Raw genomic sequence first — 15,640 nt, 5'->3', positions numbered from 1 at the left:
CCTAATTGATGTGCACCACCAGCATGGCAACAACGGGCCTATATATAAAACCGAGTTGGGGTCTATCGCTCAAGAAAATCCACAGTGAATCAGAGAAAAGGGGCCAGGGCGGCTCCCACCTAATAGGCAATACAGTATATCAGTTTAAAAGAGGTCGAAGCGGGGAGGGAGGGGAGGTGCTATAAAGGCGCCGGAGATAAAGGATCACTCCAGCAGAGTTCCCTCAATGCATCCTGAATTACACTGTTATCCCCTCGGGGATCAATAAAGTATTTCTGATTATCGACTGGAAAATGCCCTGGATGTTTGAGGATATATAGATATTTCTCTGCCCGCATCTCAGGGTCATGAGTCAAAACTCCTGGAGAAGTGAGTGGTTTGAAGTTATTACGCTGTGAGTGAGCCACAAAAGCCACTCAAAGCTCAAAGCTTTGTGGTTTGGGGGGCAACTCCAGGACCTTCTGTTCAACCTCCTTCACTTTCTTTTTGTTTAAAAAAAGTCCAGTGGTGCATTTCAGGACTTGTTTTGTAAGGTTGGAATTTACATTTCAGAGAACTTGCATGGACTTCTTGCTAGATGAGGAGTGAATACTCAGAAGAAACTCAAGGAACCATAGGACAAATACGGAGGCTGCTGAACCAACAAGAATAGTCGTTGGGTTCCTGAACGTGACACCGTTCATCACAGAGGATACAGCTACAGATATAAGATCAGCAAGACTTCTAGTTTGTGTATAGTGAAGCTTGTTCGTAGGATAAAGAAAATGACGTACATACAAAACATTTGCTCATTTGGGATAGGAAAGCACATTTTCAGCTACTATCACAAAGTTCTTAGGTCTTTCTTATGTCTATCTACAAAAAGACTTATTTTTTCAAAACATCATCAAAGTGCTCTTCTTAAGTTCCGCTTTGGAAATGAATCCTGTTATCAAAGTGTATTTTTTCTCCAAAGGCCTCTTTCAAAAAGACTTCTAAAAGTTTCTTTAAGGTCTTCTAAAACCTCAGTGCATTCACTATCGACATTAAAAGCAGGCTACAGTACTTTGTGTACTTCAAATGAAAAGGAGTTCCAAGTAAAATGCTAAAAAGTCTTTATTACCTGGCCAGTACATATAAGTATGTTGAAAACAACTCTGTGTGAGTGCGTGAGTGGCATCTACCCAGTCAGACACACTCGGCCACTATATAGAGGCCTGGGTTAAATAGGCCCATTATTGTGCATTATTAGAGTACAAATGGCAGTATTCACAGTGGGAAGCTGGTGAGGGATCACAGTCTTGTTGATGCATTATAACTCCTGCAGGTTGGCTGAGCAACAGAGGAGACACATGGCTATCTGCTTCCTTCCCATGCCAACAGTGGAATTAACAGTGACAAGGACAACAGCAAAGGGCCATTGGAAAAAAAAGCCTCTTAAACAGCTCAGTGATTTCAAGAACGAACTGCATGAAAAACAAGAATTCTTAGTTTAGTTTAAAATATTTTTTTCAAAGGTTCTACCTACCTGCGGAAGTCGAGGAGCGTCCTGCTGGTCTCCGGGACGTTCTGGTTTAGCCAGGTCAGGAAGTGGAACTGAGTGACGGTTCGTGTTTCGTTGGTCTGCATGTTCTTTAGGTAGAAGCTACGAACCAAGAAATCGTCACACCAGATGTGTTCGGACACCAGGTTCACCTGCAAGGACCCACAAAAGTACAATGAACAAACATGTATACGACATGTACAAGACTCGGCTTAGTCATGAAATCACTTTACACCAAACATTGGCCATCAAGTCCTATTTGCCATCACGTTTATGCTTACTAAATCGAGAAAAATGAGAGAAAAGTTAAACTAAGTCTAAAATCAACATATCAGCCCCTAAAATGCCATGCAGCGCCAAATATTTATGTTTTCACCTTAGAAAACGTCATACACACGTTTCATAGAGTCAACAGCCAATGACATAAAGTTGCAGCTTACCACGCCAAACAGTCAGTTCTGCTCATGCTGAGTCATTTTACCTCGTAGATGTGATACAGGTTGGATCCCTCATCGGGCCAGTAGTGGTAGCACTGCTTCACCCCGCTCTCGACAAGAGGTGTCAGCATAACAATAACCACACAGCCGTTCTCCCATACCATCTGCAAACAATACACACACTCAATAAGACTCGCAGGGGCAGGTAAATTCCTCGAATGCCACAAGACAGGAGCAACGTCACCATCACCATCTTGAACTGACACTCTCTTTTTGAAGGCCTCTTCCTTTTGAAACCTGGCTGGTATTTGTGGAGACGAAAGTGAACAAGCCTGGTTTTTAATTAAATAGTGTGTTTTATTTAAGCTTTCACAAGCTGCATAACAGTGCTTCCTCATTTACTTTGTTTAGCTCTATGACAAAATTAGTGTTACTAATTACCACTATCTATAAGAGAGTAATCTATACATTTTTAAAAGACTTGCAGACTTGCAGTACTTTCTCAAAAGTACAGATGATCTATTTTTTAGCCAGGGACTTATGTTACCTCATGTTCTTTAAAAAGTGCCAAAGTTTGTTTAAATGTCAAGCACTCAGACATTTCTTAAGAGTAGGAGTCACATTCTTGAAGTTGTGGAGAGCTCAATTTGGAACAAGATCTCATATGAAGCTGTCAACACTTCACAAAATCTGCTAACAGGAACACTGACATGTGTCCTCACTCACCCACTCGCTTGGATATTGGTCCTTAATCAGTTTCAGTTTTGTGCTATCTATCATTTTGAAATGGTAGATGTGTCTGTTTTGGGAGTGGGGTGAAAATAAAATCTTAGTTTGAAACCAAACACTTCAAGACATGTTTACTGTGTTTCAAACTTGGTAAGAAACTACAAGGAAGTCAAGCGTTGTGGCATGAAAAGTAATTGCTGTCGAGGTGGTTCCCTCCTCCAACTGGGTCATTCCACAGTGAGACCTGGCACGCGGTCGTATTTTTCCTGCTGGCAGTCATATTCTCACAGCCGGAGGGTGGGCTGGCTCTGGAGATCCATTCGACTCTGATCAGAGGTAACTTTAATGGAAGCCATAAAACAATACCGCTCCCACATCACTGAGTTAGATAATCAAGATGGCCGCACCTGCCGTTCAGTCAGGAGCGCTGCCACACCTTGCTGGAGATTTAACCGACGTTAATTGCGACGGGTTTTGAATTACTGCACCTCTACACACCCTCCTCTCAGCCCCCACTGCTTCCCTGATTGGTCTCACGGATCTAAAGTTGTGACGGTGCACTTTTTTTGAGAAATGGTGTTAATTTGCTTTAGCTGACAGGGTGAGAACTCCGCTCATGCTGGGAGGACACGTTCCCTCTTTTAAAACTTGTTTGGTTAGTTAAAATGCACGTTTAATTTAAACTCTTATTTATCTTGGAAAAAAGTTAACTGCACACTGTGCTCTTTTCTAGAATTGCGCTGCTTAACATCATACAGGTCCATGTATTAACTTCTGGAAGCTGGGCATTGTAGAGTATGTGCCCTTAGTACTTTGCTCGAGGGCACCCCAGCAGAATCCTGATGGGGTAGATGTTTTATGGGATGTATGTGGTGTAATAACCTTGGCAGCTCTGATTAAGGAGCCTGATTAGACACAGTACTGCTGGTTAAGCTCAGTGGGCCGGAACACAACATGAAGCCTGGATAAGGCCTGAGTACAGAGGCCTGTAAAGCACAGAGAGGCCACTTAATGAACCTGAGATGAATCCATGATAAGCAGTAGTTCTGGTCTGAGATTTTTAGAAAAAATCTGATCATGATCTTTTCAGCTGTGGGGTAAGACCTGCATACTGGATTCTGACTTCACAAGACATGCATTTACAGCATGTTCTCTAGATTACAGATAATTATTACTCCCTTTGAGGCTTTCTCTACAGCTCTGTTTAGAAAACCTTGTTCCCTGGGACCCTAATGTGGACTACATGGACACTGAGAAGGCCTACCAACTGATTTCAGGTCAAGAGGATCTAGCCTGAAAAAAACTTAGATCTGTAGAAACCACTCTAACTGGTGAATTTTACTAGCAAAACTTTTGAACCTGTATGTTTAGAGATAAGTTTGAACTGTAACAGAGATTTAGTGTATGGATGATAATAAGGTTCATCTTTCCCTTTTATTTTCGTACCTCTGTTATAAGGTTGGAGTCTGAGCAGGATGAAGAATGAAGCATAAAGAAGGTTCATAGTGAATGAACAGAAAGTGTCCACAACCCCCAACACACAGACACACAACCACCAAAGAGGAGTAACGTCCAGAGATGGAGAGGGATTAGTGGGGGGGTAGTGGTGTAATGGGGTTAAAGTTTATTCTCTCATCCCCCTGAGGAGACCCTTTTCCACAAACCACATTTCTGTTTCTGTTTGAAGTCACAAATTCAATTTCTCTCATCACCACAATGAAAGCAGTTTGTGTATTTGTATTCTCTTGAGGATTGTTGAAGTTATGAATTACATTTTGACTTTAGTATTATCATAAATGTACCATAAAGTTTTACTTTTACTAAAAGATACACACACACAGCTTATAGCACCTCCTACTCATCTTGGATGTTTTGAAACTGATGCTACAAAAAATTGGGCATTATTTTATTTCATTTAACCTTTATTCATACAGGATAGGTTGGCTGAGCATACTCGCTCTGTTAATGGTTCAGTAGAATAACAGAAACAAAATAATATCATTTTGTGGTGATAATGGGCGCTACAACAAAATTACAGAGTAAATTTAAGTTTTGCAATGTAATCACAATTTAATAGGCTCTCCTTGCACCAGAAACGGACGTAATTGCAACATATTTGGATTGTATCATAACTAGCACTGTCACCATTAGTGAAGCAATTAGCAGTGAAGGATCAGTCAGCAGAGAAAACACAATAATATATAATCTGACTAGGATGTAATAAGAAAAACAGAATCATTTGCAATCTGACTTTCATTTATTGCAGAATAATATTGTTAATTAAAAGAAGATGATTCTGTTGCCTTGGTGTTTCAACATTGCACTGGAAAGGACCATTCTCTCTATGGTTAAACAAAAAAAGACAATATATGATAAATTCATGGCACATTTTAAATGAGCTGTCCTTTATAGTTCACTTAAGTTGATTAGCAGTAGCAGCAGTTGAGCACTTCTTTTTTCCAGCCTGCATGCTAACCAGAACCACTGGGAATGCAGCAGGGACAGAACTTGTTTGACAAGGGGACCTTTCCTTCCAACACACCCCTAACACACACACATACACACCCTCCCCACTGCTCCCCTCGACACACACATATAGGCCATGACTGGCCAGAATAACTTATTGATCCCTTTGTCTCAGATTCAAACCCAATCCAACATTTGGGACAGTGGGAAAAGTGTTTGCCATCCCCTGCATTAACAATGGGTCCCACTGTAGACTGTTGTGTGTATGTGTGTGTGTGTGTGTGTGTGTGTCGTGTGTGTGCAGTGGTGGTGGCAAAGGCGTTGCTGGGCAGTGAGCATGATGGTGAAGGAGAGATTAATAATGACATCCAGGGAACAAGCTGGTCTCCCGTGTGGCTTGCTGCTCTAATAAAAATCGGCTAACTCTTGTTTAAGAGAGGCGAACGTATTGATTTTTGTTCAAGAGTGTATGTGCGTGTGTGTGTGTGTGTTTTTTTACCTGCCAGAAATCAGCCACAGTGGAGGGCAGAGGGCCTTGAGTGGCGATGTAGGCTGGGTTCCTGGGATCATGATCCATCTGAGGGGAGAGGAAAAAGGAAAAGAGGGAGAAGAGATGATGTTAGGTTATAAATGTTGACTGTATACTGAAATTAATCTCATGTCTGTTTTGTCTCATGCGTTAATTTTTTTTACATTTAATTTACTGGGATGGCAATTTCTTTTTTGAGAGAGTCCTGGCCAAAACTGCAGCACAGTTTGCAAAAAATTAACAGCACAAGTCCTTGTAAAGTAGGTTGCATGTTGAGTTTTGTGAAAACTTAAAATACAATGAGAAGTGAGAGGGAACCAAACTATAATAGCCTTATAAATAAAAGTAAACAAGTGAAATAATCTCTGAGTGATTAAGGAGGGCCCCTTCATCTCAGCATACAGCAGTACAGTGATGAGTTAGTGCTCTGCAGCCTGTAATAAACCTCAGTACGTCAAGATATAAAGTACCCAACAAATGCAAAAGGTGGCACAAGCATTACTACGCCACCTCACTGCATTTGTCCAAGTCAGTTTGCAAAATTTATTTTCCCAAGTGACCTCTAGAAATTCCTCCTCTGTATCCTTCTCTTTGTATAGTATATGCCATCTTTTACTGTTCTTATAGTCATAGCTGGAAGCTTCTTGGTGAAGGAGGTGAGAGTTTTCAGTAACTTCTTCCTTACTTGAACTTAATTGAAATTACAGAGGGATGGCGTAGGCGTAGAGAGCAAAAGACAGGAGACAACGTGAGTTGAATTTGCGAGGAAGTGAGTGACACCCCTGCCTATTACCATGCAAATTGTTCAGTAAATGTAATAATTGGCAAGACCAATTTAGCTGGAAGCAATTACAGAGGGAAGACAGATAATTTCTGGGGTTTTTCCGTGCACAAAATTGTCTTTAATGGTCCTCTGTTCCCTTTATGAATGCCAAACAATAATGCACTTCTAATGAACTTAAAATGTAGTAACTTAGAGATAGAAAAGGTGACATGGTACTAGGGAGGTTTGCTCATTAAAACATCCACAGCTGGAATTGTGTCCCGGACAAAAAATAGCTAGAGACAGAAGTAAGAAACTGTGAGACATCTGAAGGTGGTTTGCCAGAGGGCTACACCTATGGGCACTACAATGTATAACCAAACATATGTGGACAATATGTTTCTTTTGGTCTAGGCCTGTTTTCCATGGTTTTCAATTAAAAGGAATCCTACTGCTACAGCATAAAATTATATTTTATACAACAGTGTGCTTCCACCATGGTGGCAACAGTTTGGGGCAGGCCCTTTCCTGTTTCAACAAGACAACACCCCGTGCACAAAGCCAGGTCCATAAAGTAATGGTTTTCCCAGTTTGGTGTGGAAGAACTTGACTGTCCTGCACAGAGCCCTGACCTCAGCCCCATCCAATACACTTGTGATGAAGTGGAATGCCGACTGTGAGCCAGGTCTTATCGCCCAACATCAGTGTTGGGCCTCACTGATGCTCTTGTGGCTGACTTTGTAGTACATATATTAAACAAAATATTGCCGAGAACGCATTTCTGAGAGAAGCGCTTAACAATTATTTTTTACATTTTTGCAAAGGTCGGACATGAAGGTACAGTATTTAATGTTACAGAGTATCAGCTCTTAGGAGCTTCAAAAGCCCATACTGGTCAAAATCCAGAGGTCATATCAAGACTAATCAAAATTTAACTTGCAAATGACCACTTCATGACTGAAATTACAAAATGTCCCTTGTCCAACCCAGACTGTGAAGGCCTAGGAAATGGAGAAATATGAATCTGGAAGGAATATGAAACAAATAAATGTCTCATCTAATCCACAGTGGTAGGGTCCAGGAAATTAAAAGAGAAAGACCAGGAATTGACATGGAGAAATCAAGAATTACAAGAAAGAGAGAGGGGAAAAAAAGGTAAGAAAACAGAGACACTATTCAGATGAAAAGATGAGGAAAAAAAGAAAGAAACAGACACTTTTATCTATTTCTTTTTCTGTCTCCTTTTCAATCTCTGTGGTCACACAATGCTTCCTGACATCTCAAAGTGTCTCCAGAATTAAACCCCACCATTAATGACACTACGACACACACACACACACACACACACACACACAATTTGACTCCTTCGTTCAAAGAAAATACAAAAAAACCAATAACAGGGATAATTGCACTTGTCACATCCTCCACTTTTGTTCCTCATTAAGGAGGAATGTGTGTGTTTGTGTGTGTGTGTGATCACCGTCACTCTATCCGATCTGTCTGATGAAGTTTCATGATGGAGCCGACTGTTACTACAGTTTGACACCTCGGTGGGGGTGACGGTGACAGTGTGTGTGTGGTGGTTTTTGTGTGTGTGACTGCTGACAGACTGCCACTGGTAAACTGCTAGCTATCAACTACATGAATTAGCTGTAATTGTGAATCTACATACTAGGAAATAAAATAACTTCTGTTCTCTTTAAGGGGAGACAGAATTATCCTCTTTCAGATGTGAGGTTTGATTTTGTCTTCAAACTGGCTGGTTTCTTTCTGCTTTTCTACGTCTCCACTTGTGGACACCAATATTTATTTGTTATCTATAGAGTGAAAAACATCCAGTGGTGGAAAGTAACACATTAAGTACATTTACTCAAGTACTGTACTTGAGTACAATTTTGATGTTACTTGAGTATTTCCTTTTTATGTTACTTTATATTTCTACTCCACTACATTTCAGATATTTTTCAAATTTTGTATTTTGTAATCTATGACATTTATTTGATAAATTCAATTACTAGTTACTTTACAGATTCCAAATATTAATACATAATATCATCAACAAATAAAATAGGATATATATGTTAAACTACACAGCAGTATTAAAAAAGACATTAAGATTACCCTCAAATTTACCATTAAAGTGATGAACACATTAATCTATCAATGGTTAATCCAATAATATAATATACATTATTATGAGATATGCCATTCTTCATAATTGGTATTATTATTTTTGGTACTATTTTGATGCTTATACTTTTGTACTTTTACTTCAGTAAAAATTTTGTGTATTTCTACACTGTTGTATTTCTACTTTTGTAAATGATCTGAGTACTTCTTCCATCATTGAAAACATATTCTTTTCTTTCCCCTTTCCTGTTCACAACCAGACCAACCTTTACAGGACATTCAGGAATGGCAGTTGCCAATAGTATCCACGCTTTAGGCCCACGACATGTGGCATGTCAGTCAGTTTGTCTGGTAAAAGAGAGTATTGCACTTCTACAGCAGAGAGCCAGTCATGACACCTGACCGCAAGAAGGTACTTGCCAGGAAATCCTAAATATAGGCCATTTAAAGGTGTTTAGAGAAAAGACCAGTGGTCTTTTTTTCGAGTGTCATTAAAACGTGCCTTAATTCGTGACTGAAGTTATTTGGGCATGAAAAACTTGCAAAATATGTCCTATATTTTCAGTATTATGGTGCTATTACGGTGGAAAGAGTGGACACAATATGACTTGCATTTTCCATTTTCTTCAATGTGACTCTTTTAAATCTTTAATCAAAAAAGTCAATTTAACTGTCAATAAAACCTGTGAGGCTGATTTAAAGTCAGTGCTATCAGCACACGACATGCATCAGAATGAGTGAATATGTATGACTGTGTGTATGCATGATTGAGCGGCACCTGAGTGATTGGTTATGTCTTAGGAAGTGTGTGTGTGTTTGAATGAGTGTGTGAGGAAACAATTTAGTCTGTTTTGGACTAATTGTGTGTGTGCTAGAGGAAAGTGAGTGATTGATTGTGTTAGCGAGTAAGTTTGTGCAACCGACTGATTATGTGTGTATGTGGGACTTTGGGCCACATCACACAGGTTGTGTTTTTAGCCAAAGAGGGCAAGCATGGTTTTTTGACTCAGAGTGGAGAAGAAGCGTGCTTCACTTTAATTGTCTATTTTACTACCCAATGAAATCAACAAAAAGGCAGGACATTTGCAGTTAAAAATATACAGGCAGGATTAGCAGGAGCATTTTCATTCTGTTATTTTTTAAAGATTTTTATGGTGGTCATTTATTTTATCATAATAATTGTTAGCACAGATAATCCCTTTATGTTTGCTTTTGTGGTCAGTCAAGGTTTGACAGGACGTTGCACGGTTAAGGGGCATCACCAAAAGGTGTACACAAGAATCTCTTAGGTGATTGGATCAGCAAGAACCAAGCCTATCATTGGATGTTGCTTTGGGGTTTCAAACTGGAAAAAAGATTATGGTTGGTCACTTGGTCTGAAAATGTTGTCAAGTTTCACCCAAGTGCCTCGCTGATACAGTTTCTGAGTAAATGTGATGCAAGAACCAGACCCTAGTGTTGCAGAATCAGCCGTCATTTTAGGTGTAGTTTTGGTTCACCCACTTCAAATTTACAATGCAGCAGACCTCATGACTTACTATTTCTCATGACTTTGCTAGTCATAGTGAATTGTTGCGTTGGAGGAGCTTGTGTGAACCCGTGGCACAGAGAGCTGAAGTGGTGCGAGTTTACTGTAAGTCCTGGCGGATCAAACCGTGCCGAGGACAGAGGGTAGGGACCAAATGAAAAGACATTCCCTGAACCTCCATGTTGGGAGCTGGATGTGAGGCTAATGACCTCACAAAAAAACAGTCATCTAAAACACACTCCATAGCTAGCTAGTTGGTTCAAACTGCTGGTGTGCGCTTTCCACACAAATATTTAATGAGAAACTGAGCATGTAACATTTAGGACGGCTTTCCAAGGCTTTAATTATGTAATATAGCTGATTCATGTTACCCTTACTTTAGCTAGCACAGAAAACAAGACCTGGTTGATTAAATGACAACTGTTTATCCACTGATTCTTTTGAAATGTTTTGACCTAGTACTGTACACAGCTAACCCTTCAAATGTCAAATGGTAGTGAAGTGGTCCTTGCTTTCTTCAACCTTCTCTTATTAATAATTATCTTACTCTTTTTATCTGTGTATGTGAGACTTTTTTTTGCTGTATAATTCATGTCTACACAAAACTACCAATCACACTGTGTAAATCATACACAAGTTACTGGGATACTTGCTAAAACAAACCATCTACCCTTGAGCAGAACAGAACAACAGAATAAGAACATTTTTTGGCCAGGCAACAAAAACATTTATTTCTAAGTTTTACTGTTACTGACAGACTGCCGGAGCAAATTCTCAAACATCTTGTCTTTGCTCGTCTTCTTTCCTGCAAAGTGTGGGTGAGGGCGGTTCGGGGAAATCAACTTGTGGGCAGAGGAGGTTCTTTAAATAAACTCAGTGTGTACCGTGTGTTTGTATACATTAATTCTTTAATATCTGTGTGTGGGAGGAGAGGTGGGAATGTATGCAGTGTACGAAATGTGTGCTCATGTTTGAGTGTGTGCTTTTGCGTGTCTGTGTGGGTGTCTGCACTGTATATTCTATGTCATCTGTGTGTGTGTGTGTGTATATTATATGGGGGTGAGCATGCATGCTTGTGTGTGTATAAGTGAGTGTGTACATTTCAGGGTCTGTGCATGCTTGCACTGAAGTGTCTTTTTCCGTGTGTGTGTTTTTCTTTGTGCATGCGTGGGTACATGTGTTGCAGCTGTTTTTGCATTTGTGTGTTTGTGGCATTTGACAAGGTCCTTTGTTCCTGTATAGCGCTGATTCCTTTTCACTCTCTCTCTCTCTCTGTCTGTCTCTCACACAGACGCAAACACACAAACGCACACACTTAGCCACTTCTTGGTGTGACGCCCATATTTGAAATGCATAGCGTTTCTGTTGCTTTTAATGGAATACCACTGTATCTGCCTCGAGGGAAACGTAAACCTACAATTCCAACACTGGTTTCCAAATTGATACACTCACTTACTGAATGCACATGGCTCTTTCTTCCCCCTTCTCCTTCCTATAGGCTGTTTTGCTACTTAAATCTGTATTGCGCCAAGGAAAGGCCTCGGCAAGTCGACCGCACCATAACAGTAAGCACAAACTAGTGTCAAATTAGCATACCCAAGGTCAAAAAAAATCATTTCTCAAGACCCCACAGATCAATTTTGTTTTCACAAACGAGAAGTGAGTCGAGAGCTGTGCGCATGTCCTTTCCCACATCTTCCCCAAGCGAATACTCGCCCAGGGTGTTTGCTTTAAAACAATCATTAATATTCATGGTGCAGAACATACACACTAACGTGGGGCTGCCGCTGTAGCTAAGCAAGCGTTGCATCAAAATTTATATTATACAACGGTAGGCTGCCTTTGTTCCTGTGACGCCCCGTGGGGACTGTGGGAGCCTGGCATAGCGGTGGTGTGAAGCACAGAGTTAGAATGCAGAGGAGGTACTTACGATCGGGCTGGCATTGATGTAATCAGAGTTGCCTTGGCTGTTCTCCACCTTCAAGGTGATTCGGGAGTGATCATCTGGAACACAAAAGGAATACAGCGCATTTTGTCTTAGGAATGCAAGTGCTCAGTGGCTTTATTACATGCACTGTAATTAGATATTTCTTATATATCTGTAAATTTCCACAAGCAACTAAGTAAGAATGTTTCCATAACCTAAAGAGTTTATTACCTTCTGGTATGTCAAGGTTGTTTTCAACTCAGAACGGAACTAATTTCATTTCAAGGTTTATAAACCAAGTGACTTGTTTGAGAAATTTCCTGATGTTCTTTGATTTTCCTCAGAGAATTTATCAAGTGATCCCTGACTGTCGAGTCTAGAAAGCACATCTAACAATTCCAAACCATTCCAGAAATTCACCAGAAGTCTCAGGCAGTGATCCAGGAGTAAGTTGTTCACAAAAGGAGAAAAATGATGATTCAAGCAGCTAACGGGTAAGTTCTGAAACTTAGCACTGGTGGGTCCATCTTTACAAACTCCTGTTGCTTGGCCAAGCTTTAATCAAACTGACATGATTTTATTTAAAGTCTTATGGAGATCTAAAAGTTTTCAAAATGACCAAATTTGTCAGGCTGAATTTTGGAGAAATGAGTATAAAATGATGCACAATCCATCTTTCACACCGTTTATACATCAATAAGGTTGAAAGAGGAGTTGGAACAAGGTGATACACAATACATGTTGTGTTCACTGTTGTTGGTAAACGCAGTGTGCATCCAGTGTATTTTGGAATTGGATTAAAATACTGAATGTTACAGCTTCGGGAATGATCCCTTCCATCATCCCTGGTCCACTGAAATTTTTGGAAGGGACAGATTTTCCTGGTTTGTAACTCACAAGTCTCCAGTGATAGTAGCAAAACATGAAATATTTTCGGAGAAGCAAGTGGTGCTTCAAATAGGAAGCACAATTTAGTCCTGACAAACTGCTTTTCCTGCTGACAACCTGGATTTCATTAAGCCTGGGCCCGGTGGAGAGACTGGGATAGCACTTTTTTAGATGGGCTATTTCCACAGAAGCTTAGAAATTTTAATCATTGATGAGGTCGGTGAAGGAGAGCTTTAATAGAAAACTAATTTACAACCCTTCTGCTCACTGCATCTGCTCCTGTTTCTGATAATAGAGGCCGGGCTCAGAGTATACGGGGAGTTTTGTCGAGAGGTGGTGAGAGTAATGCCACTATGTTTGAAGTACTGAAATCAGGAGGTGTTACAGCTGAATTTTGGTTCCACTTAGAAATTAAGGGTTTTCTGCCCTCAATCAATGAGGAGGATATAAAGCAGTCTTTCCTTTACATGTCTCTAGCTGTTATCCTGCTAAATGTGGTGCTCATGTTTTGAACATTTTACAGGTAAATATAGGAAAATCTCCAGTACATTATATAATGAACTTTACAGTTACAGTCTTACTAACAAGAACATTGGTTTGGCACTAGGAACATCATTAAAGGCAGATTATGCAAATGATTTACAGCACCATTCATTGAAGATCACATGGTCCAATTTTCCATTGCCCACATAGTTGAGTTTTTGCAGATATGATTGTAGCAATTTCTTACTGGATCATTAAGTTATCTATCTTTGAATTGAAAGATAACCTGATGATGGTTCTAGTTACAAAAATATTGGAGTTTTGAAGGCCAGTACTTATATTTAGCTGCAGATGCTAATGTCTGATTGTGCTGATTTCCAACTGCTGTGGCCATTTTCAAGATGAGAAATACCCCAAAAGCACCTGTCTTCAGGTGTGAAACAGCATACAGAAGATGTTGCAATGAAAGTCCCCCCTGAAATCAAGGCCTCATGCAGACAGCACATGTTTTGATTACTACTATCTAAATGCTTTGGCTTGCCCACTAATCACAATTAAGGCTGCTAGAATCAAACTAAGAAACAGAGAGAGCTAAGAAAAGAAACAAAATAGAGAGAGTTCATTGCTTACATGCCACAACAGCAGTGGAGCGGTTCTTCCTGGCGTTGCCATCCTTCAGGCCGATGGTGCAGGTGTTGGGTTCTGCCTGATAGGCACACAGCGCCTCCCACTCTTTCTCCAGGCGGTCCTTGTTTTTCAGGTGATCCTCCATGTAGGACTGAAGGAGAAGAGAGAGAGGAGAGGAGGTGAGGAAAACAGAGCTGGAGATACAGCCAAGGGTTGTACATTTTTAACTGTTGGGGATGGATGTCTGTATTTGAAATATTTACGCCTGTTTCATTACCAACATGTATTGGTATACATTCATTATTGGGGTTCCTTGTATTTGTATTCATCTTTGGTTAAGCCTGTCTTTATCTGCCTTACACACCAGATGGACAGGCTTTAACCCTTAAGGAAGAGGGTTTCAATTAATTTGTCAATCACACAATTTCACATACTTGCCTGTGATTTTAACTTTAACGTAACAGGTTTTCCTAAACTGTCTGGCAGGCTGTTTGTTTGAATCTCAGAGGAGCACCAAATGGAAGAGCAGGTAAGTGCTACTTTGTCAATCAAAGAAAAGTCGACCAAATACATACTAGGGCTCTTTCCTGTGATTGCCACTCACTGTGTTGTCCTATGTGGCAAATCCCACCCATCTGGTACTCCACTTATGTGAAAAAGAAAACAAAGATAATACTGTTGTAACCTGCTTAAAGAACCAGATGGGTGGAGTTTACTGCATCAGAACACTTTAGTTTACAATTGTTAATCACAGACATAAAAACTGGCAAATAAATTCAAGATATCATATGGTAATTCTTTCTAAACTTCAACACACTCTTTGGATCATCCTTTGTGGTGACCCCCCTCCCTCTCCTTCTCCATGAAGAATCGTTTGGAAATGCTATTAAACCATGTATGACTTCCCATATGCGTGTTTTCCTCATTTTATTAGTTGCACCAAAGCCATCTTAATCAGAGTGTGTATCAGTCTAATCTCAGCCTGGTCATTACCTTCCATACAATATTCATAATTAAGGAAGACAATGTGACTTTGATCAACTGTTGGCAAATGAGCTTGGCACATAAGACCATAGCAAGGACTGTGTGTAGTGTTCACATAGGTTAGCCATAATCTGATGGTAGCCAGTGTAGCTTTGTTTTTTAGCAGCCTTGAAAATCAGCGGCCTGTTCACAGAATATATGGATGGTACGATCGTTTGTAATGGATGAGGGAACGAAATGAGCTGGTGTGGTTCTTTAAATGGCTCCAGCAATGATTTATGGTGGCAGTTACAAATGGGGCTGATCTTAATCAGAATTAGCTTCCAAAAAAGGCCTAATGGCTTTCTGCTAAAATGAGGGGAGTTTGTTAAAAATAAAAGGCAGCATGGCCAGGCGTCCAGCTGGTGGAAGATGGAAAAGTGTCTTGATCAAATGCAAATATGTGATTGTATTATACATGTGCATTTGTTAGTCTATTAGCGATCTTAACAGGCTCAGCGTTGAACAGCAGGCTTCACCTCTTCACAGCTACATTGTGTATGGCTGAAAACACACACACGCATACACAGGCAAACACAACACACACACACACACACACACACACACACAAACACACACAGTGTAAAA

General features: G+C 40.2%; 1 protein-coding gene across 2 annotated transcripts in view; it reads right to left on the bottom strand.

Annotated features, from left to right (window-relative positions):
• The window catches only part of LOC122886635 (receptor-type tyrosine-protein phosphatase N2-like), a 227,269-nt gene that overhangs the window by 19,741 nt on the left and 191,888 nt on the right, over positions 1 to 15,640 (bottom strand). For both annotated transcript variants that reach the window (XM_044219062.1, XM_044219063.1), the window contains exons 15-19: positions 14,033 to 14,180; positions 12,035 to 12,108; positions 5,654 to 5,731; positions 2,004 to 2,123; positions 1,508 to 1,674 (exon numbers count right to left, since the gene is read on the bottom strand). In XM_044219062.1, coding sequence (XP_044074997.1) covers positions 1,508 to 1,674; positions 2,004 to 2,123; positions 5,654 to 5,731; positions 12,035 to 12,108; positions 14,033 to 14,180 — 587 coding nt within the window. The remainder of the gene's footprint in view (positions 1 to 1,507; positions 1,675 to 2,003; positions 2,124 to 5,653; positions 5,732 to 12,034; positions 12,109 to 14,032; positions 14,181 to 15,640) is intronic.

Source organism: Siniperca chuatsi, linkage group LG13, assembly GCF_020085105.1.
Source record: "Siniperca chuatsi isolate FFG_IHB_CAS linkage group LG13, ASM2008510v1, whole genome shotgun sequence".
Classification (NCBI taxonomy): domain Eukaryota; kingdom Metazoa; phylum Chordata; class Actinopteri; order Centrarchiformes; family Sinipercidae; genus Siniperca; species Siniperca chuatsi.
This window is presented reverse-complemented; position numbering and strand designations above follow the sequence as displayed.